General features: G+C 33.4%; 1 protein-coding gene across 3 annotated transcripts in view; it reads left to right on the top strand.

Moving 5' to 3' along the window:
- The window catches only part of LOC149805270 (dynein regulatory complex subunit 7-like), a 55,687-nt gene extending 45,878 nt beyond the window's left edge, over window positions 1–9,809 (top strand). For all 3 annotated transcript variants that reach the window (XM_089948986.1, XM_089948980.1, XM_089948992.1), the window contains 4 exons: window positions 1,228–1,338; window positions 4,618–4,812; window positions 6,351–6,490; window positions 7,424–9,809. In XM_089948986.1, coding sequence (XP_089805112.1) covers window positions 1,228–1,338; window positions 4,618–4,812; window positions 6,351–6,490; window positions 7,424–7,505 — 528 coding nt within the window. In that variant the 3' untranslated portion in view covers window positions 7,506–9,809. The remainder of the gene's footprint in view (window positions 1–1,227; window positions 1,339–4,617; window positions 4,813–6,350; window positions 6,491–7,423) is intronic.
- Window positions 9,810–18,371: the final 8,562 nt, after the last annotated feature.

Here is an 18,371-nt window from a genome sequence, read left to right as displayed (position 1 = left end):
AAAGCTGTCACTGTATCTAGGTGTTAAGATTACTGATTACACTATTGTTGACACTGATCAGAATCTGTAACAGTGTGTGCTAGGCTGTGTTTTACTTGGCCCTAGGCTATTTCTTGACCATTCGCCGATATTACTACTGGGATCGGACAGTTATCTGGCCATGTTTTGAGTAAGTTTAAATTTGATGGAGCTCAGTTGAGCACTAAAAGTAGTGGAGCTGGAAAATTTATTTCAGTGGTCAGATTAGAGGTGTTTTAATATCCTGAATAATTTTGGGTGGGGTGGTGGAGTAAAGGAACAATTTGTAACCCACATAATCTTTTTGTTTGGTTTATTGAGGTTCAATCATGCAAGGTTTCACTGGTTACACCTCATTTATTTCAATCTCTGTATCTAAGTGACTATGTATGACTGTATCTACTTTGGTCATCACTGTTAATACTGACCTGAAATAATTATACTAATTCAGCATTTACTTGACTGCTTTGGTTGGGTGAGAAATAAATGCCTCATGAATGGTGAGCAGGTAGAGCACGAAGATCCATCAGTTAGCTTCAATTTGTGATATAAACTTTGCTGTGTTGTGGGGGGGGGGGGCAGTGCACCCTAAATTTTTGAGGTGCTAGATTCAGCTACATGTTTTAGAGACAATAACAATGAATTAGTAATGAAAACAATTGTATTTATTCATCCCATTAAGGTAAATGACAATTAGGAAACAATGCATGTACTTGACAAAGAATGTTGTTAAGTTAGTTGAGCTGCAAAGCAAACAAGATCCTCTTTGATTTCAAGCACACATTTGTCAAGGATAAGATTACACCATATATTCTTGCTTATACATCGAGTCCAACTGCAAACCCATAATGCACTGGCAGATCTGGGTCTTATGCAGGTTGTTATGAGTAATCAGTAGGACAAACATAGACCGTTATCAGCTGGTGCATTATGTGATGGCAGATCAGGGTAAATGTCTTTTGCAGTTATACTTAACAAAAGCAAGTAGATGTTGTAACTTATTTCAGAGATGTAAGTGATTTAAAAGTGGTCATAGTTTTTACCTTATTTTTCAAATTGATATTTAGCAATTTTCTGCGTTGACATAATTTGGGCAGGCTAAGACGATGTGCAAATGGTCTACTTCACCTCTACATGAGAAAATAAGTGTCAGATTAAAAATTCTTTAATAAAAATGTTGTCATTTCTCTGGATTTTTGTGTATTGCAGGTGGTAGAAATTTTGAAAGACAGAACCAGAGAAGAATCTGCCTCGGAGTTAGACATATCAGTGTATGACACAGAAAGGAATGATAAAGCCAAGAAGCATAGGAGAGAGCTGGTAAGAAATGTTGACTTTTTCTGTAGCATTCTACATATTTTTTACTTTTTATCAATAGTTTGTGTCTCAGTTTGTAGTTATATTTTTTTAAAGTAGTGTTTTATTATTTTGAGAAGACTTTATAAGATAATGCCAGATCAGGAAAAGTTCTTTGTAAATGTTGAAAAGAGGAATTGGTTAAGAATTAGGCAACATATTTTGGATACTTTTTTACAAATTAAGTATGAGATCTAGCTGGAATCTTTATGCTCCCATTGTGATAACAGAGGGGGAAGCAGAAGGGAGAAGCATTATTAAACACTGAAGTAAAGAAATAAACAATCTAAAAATAAAGAGAACATCTAAACATAAACAAAGATGCAACTAACAATATATCTTCAGCCAATCCTGTGGGACAAATACCCCAAATTTGAGATGATTTCATTTTCACATCAAATTTATTATGGATCAATAGTCTAGTATCCCAATATCTATACAATAACACCAGGAAGATAACTGTCAGTTTTCCTTTCCAGATATTACTTGTCTGAGCATAGCTGTCATTAACTTATAACTCATGTAACATTTCAGACAATTCGGGTCTTTAATTGATGATTTATTTTTATTATCCATATAATAAGTAACAAATCTATTACAACTACATAATAAATAAAAGCAGGATCAGCATCATCATCAATATGGTTAAGATATGATTAAAATGTGTCCATTTATCATGTACTCATAATCTGTCAATTAACAACTTCAAACATTACATTAGGTATTCACAAATATTCTCATGTGAAACATTTTCATAACATTTTTAAAATGTTAGTGACCATTTGCAGTTAGCTCAGAACAACAAAAGATACATCAATGTTTCATATTCCGTTAAATTGGTATTACAACTTTATTAGGGTAGAAAATGTAACTAATGTAATAAGGATGGACAAACAAAATTTTATTTCTCTATTATAATTCATAAAATATTTGGGAGCCAGCACTTGACAGGTTTGGTGCTGGAAGTAGCTGCACTGCATCTGTTAATATTTTGTATTCAGCTTCTTCATTGTCCCTTAATTTGCCGACTTTCTTGAAAAATATGGCTGCCAATGGTAATTCTGAGTTAATCTACAAACAGAAATATTTATATACATTGAATAATTATTGAGTATGTTGGGTCCTATATTGTATTAGTACATGTATGTACTTTCAAATATTGATATAGTCCTAACTTTATATTTTGTTGCATTATTTTCGTTGGCAATAAATAATATTGATTCTTTATACTGCTCTTGGCTTTTATATATGTTCATTGGCATGCCAACTTGTTTACGGTGACTTCTGAACAAAGCACTTGATGTCACTGGAAACCTTTTGGTCCTTATTGTTGGTCTGATGCTTCTGTTGCTATAAAGTCTCTTGACAGTACTTAGTCAATGTAAATTCTTTCAAAATCTTATTTTAAGCGAAGCATTGTTTCATTGTGTAACTTTCTAGACAAAAGATAAGAATCATGTTACATGAGATGCACATATGTTAATTAAAAATAATCAAATAATACATAATCCTTAATTGGAAATGCAGCATTTATTTCAGTTTAATTAGGTGCATGTGAGTGCTATCCTCTTAAAATAACAAGATACAATCATTATATAGGAATAAGTTTTATGACTGCTATTTCGTCAATGTCACATGATTTGCACAGAGGTTGGTCAGAAATAAATTTTTTGACTGTACTGCAAAAAGACTACATTCAGGCATGTCAATAGGATAAATTGGTATAGAATTTCAGTTATGTTTATTAACATTACAGCTGTTTATGTACAACAACGTAACATGGATGAACACTTATGGTTCATATTTTGTACATGAGGCTGGTTTCATTGTCATTCATAAACAACCACCTCGAGAGTGCTGAGAAAGTACTGGTGCTTCCTTGATGAATTCTTTCACTTTAATGGTCATCATGTATTTATAATTAAAGATAAACAATTTATTAAAGTTTATTTGCTACCCGTTAAAGAATTCTCTTATTTTGTCACATATCATTTAACTTACTGGTTCACATAACAGTAATGTAACATCCATACTGACATCTTATTTGATCAGTTCCATGATGGTTTTTGTCAACAAAATAGCAATTGTGCTATGTGCAAACTGATTGTTATGTGCAGCTGTTTGGGTTTTCAGTAAAATAAGACACAATATTTTACTCATGTAATGGTGAAAGCAGATGAACATGGACTGTTGTCTATACATTTGTAAATTTGTCAGGTGTTGAATATATATAAAGGTGTTGAATATATAAAAAGTATTTAAGTTTTTGTTTTTCAAACACAATATAAAGTAACTCCACAATGCACATCGTACTATTTACTGAAGGTATTATGACAGGGCAAGTCACATAATCAGCTGGACAGATGTATCACATGTAACAGTGGGGCGATAACAAATTAAATTTGTTAACATTATTTTTCCAACCAGCCAGAATATTTTACAGGCTAGAAATCAGAATCATAGGTTTGTACCAAACATTCATAGTTTTATGTACTTGCAATGATTTTTATGTGGACTAGTAATGTCCCATTTTTATGTCTGGAATGTAATGTTTTCAGAAATGACAGAAAATTAATATTAATTAACATCATCGCAACTTATAACTTACGAATAATAATGAGTCTGACAAAAGTTATCTCCTCAAAATTGTTTACGCTTAAATATCGTGAGAAATTCTTAATTGATTCTGAGGGAATTTTCATAGTTGTTTATGTTTTGCTGTCCTCTTTATTTTGTTTTATTTATTTCTAAACTTCAGTGTCACTTTAAAACTAGAGCCATGAAATTGTACATACCTTTTCGTAGTCATAAGTAGATGATAATAGTAGATTTGTAAGCTTTTTCAACTTTTTTAAAAACAAATTTCTGAACTTTTAGACATGTACCTGGTTTTTAAAAAATAAATCTTGTTAGCACCTTTAAGCAAAATTCTAAAATGTAATTTTGTAGGTATAATTGTGTTCATATGATTCTCATTAGTTTTTCAGGACATTACTTCAGTTTTTATCAATTATTTTTTAAGTGTATTTGTAACCTTTATTTCGCAAAAGTTCATTGATGCTATAGTATCCAACCTTATAGTCTATTTTTGTATGGCATTTTTGTTGTTGTTGAGCTTTTAATATAGGTTTGGGGTCTTTCATTTGCAACATGCATCCTATCAGTAAATTTGATACCCCAGTGTATGAGTAGTGTACCATGGTTTTGTGAAGGTGTTACAATCAGACAAATGTTTAATCACAGGAGCGCAGACAGCTCGAGGAGAAGATGCGCAAGCAGGAGATGGAGGTGGACTACCTGGCTCCATTCCTGGCACAGATTGGTGAGCCAGAGAAACTCACACGCCAGCAGGCATACCAACTGAGAGAGGACTGCCTTGGGGATCTCAAACAGCGCCTTATTGACAAGGCTAATCTCATTCAAGCAAGATTTGAAAAGGTAAGGCAGCATTGTTTTAAATTACACTAAATTCTGTTGAGCATCTTAACAAACAAGGAAGGATGCTGAACTGTTCAGTGCTATATCATTAGGATTTTTAGGACCTGGATAACACAATTGTTACACATTGGTTTCACACCTTGATAGACCTGGGTTCATTTTCTGCTTCAGACAAACATGACCCATCAAAAATTGGATTATATGATTGATTCTTAAGTTATTCCACCCAATTCCCACCTCTTGCATTCACCTGCACCACTGAGAGTAGATAAAGTTGAGAATTTTGTACAGGATGTTATATACCCATAGTTTGAACATTTTAAATACAATGATTTTGCTCAATAAATTGTAAGAATTTGTTGTATCATTTTGAAGAATAGTTAAGACTGAAACATGATTAAATGTATCTTGTTAAGATTCTGTATGCAGATACATTCCACTGAAGGTTTTTTTGTGTGCTGTGCTTTACATTTGACATATTAAGATATATAAATTTTGTGCTGTAAACGTTCCATAGCCTGACAGAATTTATATTTGTCTGAAATACTTCAGGCTTCAGTATGTGTTACTACTTCCTTAACGATCACAAGGACAGATTCACCTTACCTTTGCATCCATGTATATGTCCAATTGTTTGTTGGCCAAGTTCAGGCTGTTCCTACATTTGTTGAATTTCATCCAAATTTTATATAGGGCTTTATCTGGATAAGAACCTTAATAAATTTAATTTCTAACATTCCATGACATCATTTACAGTAGTCTGATTTCCTCTTCATATGTCTTCCTGACTTTGGTTTTTGCAAAACTTCTATACCAAGGTTTGTCTGTCTGCATGGGTTCGAGTCTCGGATTCGGCCAATGTGGGTATGTGAGAAAGCTTGCCAGTAGCTTCTCATGGGGCGGTGGTTCTTTCCAGGGTTTTCCCGGGTTCTTCCTCTACCATTAATACTGGCCGCCATGTATAGCCTATCATGTGCTGAAAAATGGCGTTAAACCCTACAACAACAACAACAACAACAATACCAAAGTTTGTTGACTTTCATCCAAATTTCGCATATAGCTTTGCTATTGAGATGTTGAATAAATTTTGTTTAAAGCATTCCACATTATAAGAGTTAAGATTCCTGACTGCCCATTCTCCTTTGGTTTCTCCTACAATGTTACCAACAAATATTGGATTTCAACCAAATTTATTATCCATCTTTATACTGATGAGATCTTAAGTCAGTTGAATGTGTTGATGTACACCATTCTACATAATCTTTAGAAGCATTATATTCCTTGATTGAACATTCTACTAACTTTTGTTTTCCTTTCATGAAAATTACTCAAAGATCCTGTCCAAGTCTTTTTATTCACTTTTTGCCTGCAAAGTTGTAATGGTAATTATTGAAATGCATATGAGTCATACACAAAATTTGGTCACTGTGACCTGTTCTTCTAGAGTTCATGCAAAACTGCTTAAAAGTAAGAACATAAGCCACAAAAGCAGGTTGGATATCTTTTATCTGTTCAATAACAGCTCTTCACCATTTCAGGAGACACAAGAGTTACAGAAGAAACAGGCATGGTACCAGCAGAATCAGGTGTCTATGCAGAAGAACGATGAAGAGGAGTACCTTAACTATTGTAGTGAAGCTATGTTCCGAATACACATCCTCGAGCTCAGACTAAACAGGTTAGTGATAAGAACACATTCTGACATATAATACAGGAGTGTAGTTTCACTTGTACTAGGAAAATGCAGGCCATAGGTAAACATTTCAAGTGGCAGCAAAGCCTGGCCTTAAACTGCCAGTTAATTATGCATAAGGTAACAAGGTGTGTCATAATTGGAATAGGTCTAGATCAGCCTATGGATAGTGGTACAGTAGATCTTCACTGTAGAACACCTAATATACAACTGCTCCTCATGTGGGTATGGATCCCATTAAACATGGTCAAATTCAATTTTAAGATTATTTCTTAATTTATTTCACTTTTAGTTCTTAGCTTATGAAGGTCAACTAAAATGTGATTTTACATAATTAAATTCTATATTTCCATGTTTTAATGCACTATGGGGACCAAGCCTAATCAAAACATCATACAGTATAATGCTTCTTCGTTGGTAACATACCGGTAGATTACTTTCCTGGTGTCCATGAACAGAATTACAGATAGGGAGCAACGTAGTCTTCAGATGCAGTACTTTTCTCCATGTTGTAACTCACTTTATGCCACTTTCAGTTATGTAGAGATGCCTACTATTTGGGATTTTGAGGAATTATTGTAAATTTTTATGTGAAATTTTACATTTTGAACTATGTTGATCAAATTATGGAAAGTCAAAATTGTTTAGGATAAAAAATTTAACAGGAACTTTTCAAATGGACACGGGGAGAATAGTATTTCAGCACTAGTGTAATTTATTTTCTCAGTATAAAAGAAATGTGAAATTGTTATCAAACTGTACTTTTTACAAAACATCTAAAATTTACAAGCACAAAAATAAATTCCAGTTCTTTTAAAATTCACACTTTAGGGTTGCTAGTAAATTCTACTCTAATATAAAAAGTAATATGGAAGGGACACTTAATTTCTGTTATCATTTTTGTGTTTGTTTTTTCAGACATAAAGAGAATGCCCCTCATAAATACATGATGTTGGAACAGATGCTCAGGCAGGATCCAAGACTGGCAGAGTTTTTCTGATAGTGAAATTTAACAACAAATTTTAATTTTCTTATATTTCAGATGATTGATTAAAATGTTTGAAAAATTCAAGTATCTACTGGAGTTTCATGAAATCAATACATTTCTGAAAAAGAATTGTTAATCATAAAATTATCACACTAGAATTTTTTTTTAAACTTTGGTGAGAAAACTTAATTTATATCAGTTCTTGGTATTAAAGACTAATGTACATTTTATCCATTTATTTAGTCATCGATGTGTAAAATTTTTATGTTGATCGAATCCTGTATTTTTATTTTAAGAAATTTAATAGTGTTAAACTATAATTTTGCCATCATGCATTATTTGGATCCGGCTGAAAGATGAATCATAACAGACAGTTTTTGGACTGGTTTTGAAAAGATTGCTTTTTCCATGTAAATGTAAAAGTATTTATTTTTCTAAAATCAAATATCAGGAAATCAACTTTATTTCAGCTATTATTTTTTCATAACTTAATCAGACATTTTGTTTTGTTATCTATGTTGCAAGGACCACCTCATTTACTGTGGTGAATTATCTTTTCCTACTTGGTTTTCCATAATTTCAAAGTAAATTTTGAGTCACTATACTGAAGTAATCCACACAGTTATGTTAAATTACTGAAAAGAAACCCTTTTTTAATATAATCAGAGCATTAGTTAAGAACATAATATGATTTGCACTTCAAAATAAGTTCCTCAACTTTAAAATGTCTTGAAGGATAAAGTTTTCACCTGAGTGAAACATGAGATCAGCTCAAAATTCCTGAATGTAATTACTGTTCAATAGAATTGTTTAGTTAATGGATGGAAGTGCACAATCTGTAGATCTGTAACAAATTGGGTGATTCTTTCTTTCTGGATAAACATTCACAGTTCTGTGCACATGATGTACTTAAACATTAAACAGTGGAAAATATTGTAATGATGGTAACAGTGTATGTTTAAAAGTGTCTGAGACTTGTATATAGGGAAATTGGAAGCATCACAGAGCTTCCCATGTTAAATTTTCCTTATTAATATGCAAATGAAATTATCATTGGTCTGTTTAACACTAATATCAAAGGAACATAAAGGATTTCCATGTCCTCTGCCTGTAAATCCCAGCTGTTTTGACCTAGGTTAGAGGTTGCAGTTAGCTGTAATTAATGTGGTCAGTTTAACACTTGCTCAATGAAACAGCAATGATTACTTGGCTCTCTGTCAATAAATCTCAGCTATGCTGTCCTAAGTTAAAAGTTTTAGTTAGCTGTAATTTTAAGCTGTTTAACACTGAGATCTATCTAATTTATGGCTGACAGACACCAATATATCTTTAGTGAAAAAAAATGTCATAATTTTGCTCAAATGTCTGTGTTATTGCAGATCACAAAGTCAATAACTTAAAAATAGACTTTATTCTTTAAGCAATATTAGTGGCAGTGCATTTTTCAATGTGTGTTAAGTCTGAGACCAAGTTTTATTATTGTATCACTGATAGTGGTCTCCAAATATAGTAATGATTTGTAAGATCTCAAATTTTACTTTCATTTTTGAAAAAAAGATGATCAGAGGCATCAAATCAAGGACACCAATTATTGTGTCTTTTGCAAATAAAATGGTGGTTTTATCTTCTCTGCCAATTATAAAATATTGAAGTATTATGGTTTACAAAATGGGTACTGTGTACAAGCCTTGATGATTCATGAAAGCCTGGAAATCTTCACAATTCCTTTGGGATCATGTGCTAACAGCCCTCGTTCCTACATGAAAAGATAAGAGATGTTATTTTGTGGGGCAGATAAGGAGTTTCCTATCCATGTGTATGTTAGTTTCAAGAAGTAAACATTCATGTAAATCATTATGACACTTTATAAGTTTTGAAGAAAGGAGAGAGATACATGTACTTTCAAAGATGTAATGTGTATGAATAAATATTTATTTTTACTTTGTCAGTGTATATATTTACACTCAGTACAAATTTTATTGACAAGCCTTCAGTTTATTACCTTATATATATGGAAAATAAACTTGCACATACATATATATATATATATATATATATATATATATATATATATATATATATATATATGATATTGGATGTTTCTGTGATAATAGTTTTTGTTAACAAAGTATGGAATGTTATTTTCTGTGTGCATTTAGTTATAAAGTAGTTCTGTTTTATGATGGAAGATATGTTTTTTTTGAAAATCTTTGATTTTAAAGCCTGTTAACACCATCCCTTCCGTATCATGTTCCTGAAGAGTTGTTGTATTATCTCCAGTCTTTGAAATATGCAAATAAAATAAAATGATGCATATTCCTTTCTTTTTCACTTTCTAAAGAGGAATGATATGGTTAGACCTCTAATGAGATTAGTTCAAAAGTTTTACAAAGATAGAGAAAGGTTGTATTTGGTGGAAAGAATTAATAACAAAAATGATTACATAATTCATCTTGATTTTCACTATGCACCAGCAGTCATCGTAAACATTATTGTGCAAAATATAATGTCAGACCTAAGTGATCTTGCCCTTTTTTGAACTAAATACTTTTTTGCAATCTTTTATCTTAAAATGTTTAACCATTTTAAAGTTTGAAATTAAATTTGTGTGTGTGTGTATATATATATATATATATATATATATATATATATATATATATATATATATATAATTGTAATAAATGGACAACGAACAGTGCAACACTAGTATCTAACTAGCCTAAGCACTTTTGACTCTTATTGAGTCTTTTTCAGAGGCAAATACAAAATATAGACAAGACAAACAAATAAAACATAAAAACTGTTGTCTTTGCAAAACTTTACATGACTATGACTCATTAAGAGTTAAATACACGTTTTGCACTGTTCGTAGTCAGTTTATTTATCTTAATCAATCCCTGACCAACGTGATCCCTTGCTGGATCCAGTGCTCTTGAAAGGACTGTTATTTGCCATATGATTTGTATTCTTTATATAATATATATATATATATATATATATATATATATATATATATATAAAGGTCAGAAGGACCTTTTCAGGATTAAAGGATGAATAATTTTCTAGCATGGCTGAATCAGTGTGATTTTTATACACAAATACTTGTGTTAGTAAAGCAGAAATTGTATACCATGGTGATTGATGGTTGTAAGGACATAATAGTACGAGAGATGCATTCAGTTATAATTTCATGATTGGAACGTAAACTGAATCCAAGAAATTAACTCTGAACACTAAATTTGAAAAAAATCACCAAAGCATTAAATATAGATGGTCACAAATTAAATGCAACAACTTAACCTAGGCCACTAAAATGTGAAATATAGGTCACATTGACTTTTTGGTGAGCATGTGCAGTGCAAAGAGAGATGTATACAATCCCCATGTTTAATAGTTAAAGCATGAACAGCAAAAGGATCAAATTAAAAGAAACTCAGTGAAAGGTGAAATATGGGTTGTGACCTTTTCACCATGTTTCAGGATTAAAGGTATTGCAGTATTATACATTAGATAAAACACCAATGTAATTATGAACTACATGCAGAAACTTAAGCCAGTAAAATATTATAGGTATGTTACCATGATCATTTGTTGTAAGGGTGTGATACTAATATGGATGTATATAATCACAAAGTTTAATGACTGGTAAAAAAAAAGGTGCTTGAAAATGAGATATATATAAAGGGAACTTAAATGGACAGAGGTGAGATGTTATGATCTGTAAAGCTGAGTGCCTTAGACCATTGCCTTAGACATCGTAAGAATTTATTGAAAACCCCAGGTTGATATGATCATCCATTCAGAAGTGATGTTTTCAAGAAGGCCTCTGTGTGTCCATATTTGATGTCTGAGTGTCACGATTTTCATTTCGGACCAATGAGACCATGGGTTGAATGTATTTTTAAAGTTTCATGGGAATCATCCAAGTAGTTTATATGGAGTAGTGATAAAAAAAATGGTGCTAAAAAAAGGATAATGGATGATGGACGACAGACCATCCAATATGGTCTTCTGGTCTATTTTTAGTGGAGCTAAACATTGATTTAACTAAGCATTTTTCAGTTACAATTTAGGTCACATTAGCTCCCAAAAAAATTGTTCTCATTAATTTGGTCTTCAGCATCTTGCAAAAGAGATATTATCAAAAAGTTAAAACATTCTATAGTAAAAGTGATTACAGGTCATGTCGGCATTCAGAACTATTTCATTAATGAGTGTCATTTTTCAGAATTTACTTATACAGACCTTTAAATGGCAATTATTCACATTATTTGGATCCGCAAACATCCATATTCCTTTGGGTCGTTACATCCTTTTCAACATTGTTCATGATACACTCCAAGAAGTACATGTGGCAAAATCAATGTTAAATTACATGCAAATGTTTGGACAATGCCAACCTAAAGGTGTGATCCAGTACAAACTGGATTGAATGTCATGTGCTGAAAACAAATTCATATTATCCTGGTATTTGTTATGATATGCATGACATCCTCTTTTCCTGACCCAGTTTAGAATCTGGCTACCATTGTAAAATTCCATAGTGCAGAGCCTTCAACAGTCAGGATTGAACAGACTTTATGGTTAAGCTTTTGTTGTTGTTGTTGTTGTGGGGTTTAACGCCATTTTTCAGCACACGAATAGGCTATGCATGGCGGCCAGTAGTAATGGTGGAGGAAGAACCCGGGAAAACCCTGGGAAGAACCACCGTCCTACAAGAAGCTACTGGTAAGCTTTCTCACATATCCACATTGGCCGAATCCTAGACTCGAACCCACGCAGACAGAGGTGAGATGGCAGTGATCCGTAACGGAGAGTGCTTTGGACCACTCGGGGCCTCTGTGGTTAAGCTATTTTAGTATTAAATATTAGAAAAAACAATATTTAAATGTGCCTACATGACCACATTGACATACACTTTAGTCTAGACTTTAATATAAAGAATGATCTGAAATGTCAAGAAGAGAAAACAAAACAGCAAAGAGATTTGTACATTTTCTTCCTTGTGAAATTTACTTGTTATTTGGGCACCTAGAATACAAAACTACAAACTGTATGTATCTGCAATTCATAATCATTGACACCTATGTTAGACCTGCCAATCTTTACGATTTTACCATGTCTTACGAAAATTACCCTTAAAATATGGACTTAGAGCATTAAAACAAAAATTACGGAAAAATGATCATAAACGAAAAATCTGTAAATTTTGTTTCTCCATGTTTGATTTGGATCCTGGTTTCATATAAGAGGGGGCACTCACCAGTTATTATGTACTTCTGAGAGAGTGATGTAAGGTGAAGTTGTTTGCATTTAAAACATGCACAATGGAGAGAATGTTGGCATACCTATATGCTGCATTAATGTATTGTGGATATTTTTTGGGATATTGTACTTTTCGAAACTGTACATGATCTAAGCACACTACTAACTAAAATGAGAGCTCCCTTCTGCTAAAAAATCAGCCTGAATTAGTCTAAAGTACACTATCCATAGCAGCTATTAAAATAGGGAAAATGAATTTTGCCAGACAAAACAATACCAGCTTCTGAAAGTGCAATGAATGAATTACCAAATATATAAAATGTAAAAAAGTTATCAGCTCTTTTTTATACAATTTACCTCTGGAGTTCAGCAAGTGAAAATGACCAAATGGAGCTAGCACTTTTTTGAAAGGTGCACATTTGGAGTAAGGCCATGCTGTATACTCTATAACTCATATTACACCCATCAATCATACACCAAAATAAAGGGAATTAAAGGTTCTTTGAATTATACCTAAGATATAAAAGGCCTTTTTTTATATAGCCAGTATAATCAGTGAGGAAAGCCAGGGAAATTCTTTTTCTTTAAAATTATAACCCTATGCAAAATACGTAACTGTAGAGTGCCACCTTAAAACATATATAAAAATGTATGCAATTATTTTTGTTATTTTCATATCATTATGTATGATGTTCTGAATAAAAAGGTACATTTATATTGATGTTAAGCATGAAAATAAGCTAATTATGCCCATTTTGCTCTTGCTTACATAATTTGCCATGAGGTATGTTTGTGTGAGTAGTGACCTTAATTATGGGGAAATTAGAAGACTTAGAATATAGGAATAGAGTCTATTTAAATTTAAAACTGTTGCAATAAGTAAAAGAAATATATAGTGAAAATGTTTCTTTTCATTTATTTGCAATGAAATAAAAAATAAATGATGAGAAAGCGAATTTGCTTCTTCCATATTAAACAAGCGGCAAATATTTTACACCTTGCGCTTTGACCTTTATGAACCTGATCTGTTCCATCCCTTTTCAAACTGTAAAATTCATTGTTGATATCTCAGAAATAATTCTGGCTGGTTACATTTTCCTGTCATTCAGCATAACATTGGTTGCTATGTTTACAAAATGTAATGTGCATTTTTAAAATAGCTCACTTTTTATAAGGGGGGGGCAGGACTTGTTAGAGACTCTGGCACTCATAAATACTGTTCTGTGGGGGGAAATACAGGAGAATTATTCAAAAGGACTGTTTTGATGCTTGTGACTTAAATGTTTCAGCCATACAATCAAAATTAAATCATACAATAATAATATCTATATTCTTTTTATGGGGGCGCTCACCAGTTATTATGTACTTTTGAGAGAGTGACGTATGTAAGGTGAAGTTTGCATTTAAAACATGCACAGTGGAGAGAATGTTGGCAATCCTATATGCTACATTAATGTAATATGGATGATATTTCTTTGGATATTGTACTTTTGGAAACTGTACATGATCTAAGCACACTACTAACTAAAATGAGTGCTCCCTTGTGCTAAACAATCAGCCTAAATTAGTCAAAAGTACACTATCCATAGCAGCTATTAAAATAGGGAAAATGAATTTTGCCAGACTAGACAATACCAGCTTCTGAAAGTGCAATGAATGAATTACCAAATATATAAAATGTGAAAAAAAAAAGTTATCAGCTCTTTTTTTTATACAATTTACCTCTGAAGTTCAGGAAGTGAAAATGACCAAGTGGAGCTAGCACATTTTTGAAAGGTGCACATCTGAGTAAGGCCAAGCTGTATACTCTATAATCCATATTACACCCATCAATCATACACCAAAATAAAGGGAATTAAATGTTCTTTGAATTATACCTAAGATATGCAAGGTCTTTTTTAAATAGCCAGTATAACCAGTGAGGAAAGCCAGGGAAATTCTTTTTCTTTAAAATTCTAACCCTTATGCAAAATACGAAACTGTAGAGCGCCACCAGAATTAGTGAAATTAGTCCGGGAACCAGACTAACTTTATAGCAGTTCCTCAGATGCTTTAAACTGCACCTATTTGTTCATGTAAAGTGTTTGCATGATCAAACTGTTGATTATTTAACTATTTTAAAAATGGCGTCCAGCAAGCAATGCATATTTAAGATGAAAGGGAAAATAAGCCTTTTGAAAATGATAATAATCAACAGAAGAAAAAAATATTCAGATTGTTGTGAATAAAAGCTGAAAGGGACACTGTTATGTATATATAATTGTTTGTCTGTTAGTTTTATTTTTTTATATTTCATTATTTGTTATTGTAATGTAACATTGTTTGCTAGACTTGACCTTGTCCAAAATTGAGTTCATTGGTATTTTTAATTTTTTTAAAATTTCATTTATGCAAACAAACTAAAAATAGTTTCATTATACTCTAGGTGTATGAGCTTATTAACCAAATTAACCATGCGTCTCACTAATTCTGCTTGTAGTTGTTAGTTTGAGCAGAAGCAGGTCTTATATTGGAGATGAAACCCTCAAGAGTGGTTCAAACTGTGACTTTTTCAGTCAGGTTAGCACCCATGATAGATCAGTTTTTGGCACAATGCCAACTCCTTTGAATGTGTAAACTTGAAATTTGACATATAACTCAGCATGTTGGACATCTTGTAATGGTAGCCTTTTATCATGATTGATGCTGTTTTTTGTCAAAGAGCCAAAATAGGAAGCTAGTATTTGAGGTATCGAAGGAATCAGCAGTGAAATGTGTTTATGCTCTAAAGTTCCCTCATGCACTTCAGGTGGAGGGCTGTCTTGCTTAAGCGATTTTCACTACCACTTGATGAAAGAATGGTTTGTTTGTGTGGGCTTGTTTAATATGCACCAGTCATGCAGGTTCAACAACTCTGGATTGGGATGAACACCTGCCACCACAGCTGCTTGAGAAGATGAGGAAATGTTTACTTTCCCTGGGGATTTCATCTGCTATAATGACAAGGTCATTAATCCATATTTCCCACTTAGGTGGAGCAATCATTCTTGCTGTCTGTATTACACTGGGAAACAGGTGAGCTGGAGGGCGAGCATATGCATTCAAACCATTCCAATCTGTAGAAAAGTGTTGACTATCCAGGCCTTTAGATCCTGGTCTGCTGAAACAAAGATTGGGGGCTTTGCAATCCCCTCATCATCAATAGATCTACCAGTGGTTGATCCCAGTAAGCACATATGTGAGTGAAAACCAAAGGAAGACGAGACCATTCTGCGTGTAAAAGTTGATTATTCTGGGATAATTTTGCCAATACCTTTAGCCAACATGGAATATGAAGAACTTGTCCATGAATTTATCATTGAAGACACCAGCTTAGAAATTCATAAAGAAAACCACAAAGATATAAGGACTTCGTTCCCCTACACCTTCTAAAATAATTCACCACAATGGAGATGTCACAGAGAATAAAAATGTCCTTCTAAGTAAATTCTCCTGCTACATACGAATGGAATGCTTTCAATTTGGCTAATGATATGCAACAGTAATAGATGGACTAAGATGTCCAGTGGCCTATTGTAATGATATACATGCACCCCATCTTGCTGTGTTCATGTATATACAAATTGCCAACAAATAGGTTGTACATCCATAGGACTACCCAACATAACCCAAGTAAGGTTCTCCCTATCCTGAGAAGGGACCTCCTATGCACTGTTCGTTTCCAAGGAGCAAGTTTTGGTTGCAATTGGGATAACAGTATCTTTGTAATGACTTCATAAACAGGCGACCTAGGACAGTGATTTCCACTGCTGCATTGAATAAACCCTGATGATGAAGGGCTCTTGGGCTGAGATGGTTCTTTGAAATAATTGTTGTTGTTTTGGGGTTTAATGCCATTGCTCAGAACAAGATACCGGTAGGCTACATATGGTGGCCAATAGAAAATGACAAACATGAAAAGCTTGTAGGTGGGACCATAGATAATAATTTATTATGGAATGACTATATTGCTAAGCTTTGTAAAACACTGTCATCCAAAACTGTCCTACTCAGCAGAATCAAGAAATATTTACCTATGGAAACTCAAAATCAGTATACTACAAGTCATATATTCTTCCAACAACGGATTATTGTTCAAATGTATGGGGAACTGTGCTAAATCTGAGCTTGACAGGATTTATAAACTTCAGAAATGAGCAGCATGCATAATTTTAGATGCATCTATTGATCATCCCTCAAAAGCATTATTTACAGAATTCAAATGGTTCACAATGTATGACAGGTCATAATTTCATAAGGCAATTCTTTTATGTAAACGTCTACATGGAATGGCACCAGAGTATCTTCAGGACTTATTCAGGCCTTTTTCAACACAATACCAGTTGAGATCAATATCACATGGAAACTTCCAGCACCAAAACCAAGAACAGAACAATTTAAAAAGAGCTTCCAATATTCAGGTACAGTTCTGTGGAACAAGCTTCCACTACATGTAAAATCTGCTGAAATATTAGAGTATTTAAGAAGAGATATCATGAGCATGCATGTGCTTCTAATAGGTAATGGAATTTAGTATTTTAGTACTAAACATGTTAAAATAAACTGCAATTATTGTTATCTTCATATAATGTACATTGTTATACTCTCCTTAAGAGGGCCTCGTGGGAGAATAGTCCTTAACTAATGAGTCACCCTCTATAAATAAAGCATTATTATTATTATTATTATTATTATTATGATTATTATTTTATTATTGTTATTATTATAACTAGTGGAAAAAGAAACCAGGAAAATCCTGGGAAGAACAAACAAGTCATGGGAGGTTACTGGCAGCTTTCTCACATACCCATATTGGCAGAACCTGAGACTTGAACCCATCTGGACAGTAAAGGCAAGCACTTTAGACCACTTGACAACCTGGGGCTCCTTGAAAGAATTGAAACTATTGGTTGCCTGGGTCCATAATGGGAACTGGGCACAAAGGCACTAACTGACCATAGAATGGCATGAACTATTCTGGTACTATACAATATGTCTCCACCAACTGGATGTCTTTCCCAAGTGCTGGTCTGTGTATAGATGCATGGATAGAATGTGATATCAGGTCATAAGCAGTCCCTTCAGGCATACTTGAAAGCTATATAGGGTTTGTTATTGACCATGAGTGATATCTATCTGATGGCATGGAGAGAAATTGGGATGGAACAATCCCCTTCTCTGTGCATTTTTCCACATTGATTCTCGAAAACCCACTTTTAACTGATACCCAAGAGAAGTGCCCATATTAAGTAGATACTATGGCACAATTGGCCAAGGAGCAAGCTGGATGCATTGTGGCACAATGGAAATACTGAGCCTTAAGATAGCCAGCACACTAATGTAAGGACAGCATAAAGAATGTTGATCAAGGTAAGCTGGCCCATAATTCAACATAACAGAATAGGCTTCATTATTTACCCCAAATGGTCAGACTCAGATGGCAGGGTCTGATAGTGATAGAACAGGACCACTATATTCTCCATGACTTTGTCAAATTCCTTATGTTGGTAGCAGGTTATAGGATATGTACTACAGTCCCTATTGCACCATGTAAGACAGCATCTGAGATGCTTACTGGCAAGGGATATGCCCTTC

The sequence above is a fragment of the Sinohyriopsis cumingii genome, chromosome 2 (genome assembly GCF_028554795.1).
Source record: "Sinohyriopsis cumingii isolate HCF-2022 chromosome 2, ASM2855479v2, whole genome shotgun sequence".
NCBI classification, from domain to species: Eukaryota; Metazoa; Mollusca; class Bivalvia; order Unionida; family Unionidae; genus Sinohyriopsis; species Sinohyriopsis cumingii.
This window is presented reverse-complemented; position numbering and strand designations above follow the sequence as displayed.